General features: G+C 36.7%; 1 protein-coding gene across 1 annotated transcript in view; it reads right to left on the bottom strand.

Moving 5' to 3' along the window:
• LOC144444262 (putative inorganic phosphate cotransporter) overlaps positions 1–1227 on the bottom strand; it is a 7613-nt gene extending 6386 nt beyond the window's left edge. Inside the window, exons 1-3 of the mRNA XM_078133674.1 lie at positions 1129–1227; positions 390–477; positions 77–172 (exon numbers count right to left, since the gene is read on the bottom strand). Of these exons, the coding sequence (XP_077989800.1) occupies positions 77–172; positions 390–477; positions 1129–1227 (283 nt within the window). The remainder of the gene's footprint in view (positions 1–76; positions 173–389; positions 478–1128) is intronic.
• Positions 1228–1544: the final 317 nt, after the last annotated feature.

Raw genomic sequence — 1544 nt, 5'->3', positions numbered from 1 at the left:
CGATTACACACACACATCTACATTTCAATACCTCCTTACGGGAGGTAAAATGGTATTCTAGTGGCGTGATACTCACCAGCAATATAAAATACAGACGGCCATCCCCCTAGAAATGTTGAATCGCACAGTGGTCCCGATACTAACATAGTTACTATGTTACCAATAGGAGCACCTGCAACAACAACAGAAGAAGAAGAAGAAGAAGAAGAAGAAGAAGAAGAAGAAGAAGAAGAAGAAGAAGAAGAAGAAGAAGAAGAAGAAGAAGAAGACAGGATTAATCTACAAGCAACCGAATATACACGCAAAAATAAGAACAACAAGAATATTTTATATCCATTCAAGCATTGATTATATTGCTGTTTATAGTTATTCATCTAGGTTCAATTTACCTGTGTATGTAAAGTTTGCGAGTCGACTTCTCTCAAACGGTGGACACCATTTTCCCAGCAAACTATGCAAACTGGGTACGAATACTCCCTGTAACATCAAAATATACATAGGTGCGAAAGTCAAGAGTCAATGTTAATATAAGATATTGCTAAATATGATCAAACTTAATACTTATTTGCTAAATATAATATTTATTTAATGTTTCATATCCCTGGGATATCATATTTCGCTGATTTCACCACGGTCATCACGATACAGACAGAATAGATGTACCGAGGCAAGCGCACACACACACGCACGCACGCACGCTCGCACAGACAGACAGACAGACAGACAGACAGACAGACAGACAGACAGACAGACAGACAGACAGGTAGGCAGGTACGTTGGCCTGTTATATCCAATACCTTCATTGGATATAACAGGCAGACACACACACACACACATACATACATACATACATACATACATACATACATACATACATACATACACACACACATACATACATACATACATACATACATACATACACACATACACACACACATACATACATACATACATACATACATACATACATACACACACACACACATACATACATACATACATACATACATACATACATACATACATACATACATACATACATACATACATACATACATACATACATTGTACATACATACATACATACATACATACACACATACATACGATACAAAATTAACTAACCATCCCAATTCCAATTATTACTCTATTGGCTATCATGACTGGATACCCTATTCTCGCTGCTGTAGGTGTTAATAACGATGATATTGCTGACAAAAGCATTCCAACAGCACCTGTGTACTTTGCTGAATATCTTGATGAAAAATATCCTCCGGGTAGACTGGAAAATGCAAATCCATAGTACATCGAACCGAGTATATGACTTTGGGTGCGATCATCCCAATTAAATACCTGTATTGGATATAAATATATGAGAGGAACTGGAAGAGTTACTTTTCCTACCCTTTTATCTTGCACGTAGTTACCCTATTCATGTGGAAGCGTAACACGAATCAGGTAAATATGATGAGCAATTTAATGAGGTAATTGTTGGATACACCTACAATTATAATTGACACCAGCATCAAGGAGATGTGTAC

This window comes from Glandiceps talaboti, chromosome 13, assembly GCF_964340395.1.
Source record: "Glandiceps talaboti chromosome 13, keGlaTala1.1, whole genome shotgun sequence".
NCBI lineage: Eukaryota > Metazoa > Hemichordata > Enteropneusta > Spengelidae > Glandiceps > Glandiceps talaboti.
This window is presented reverse-complemented; position numbering and strand designations above follow the sequence as displayed.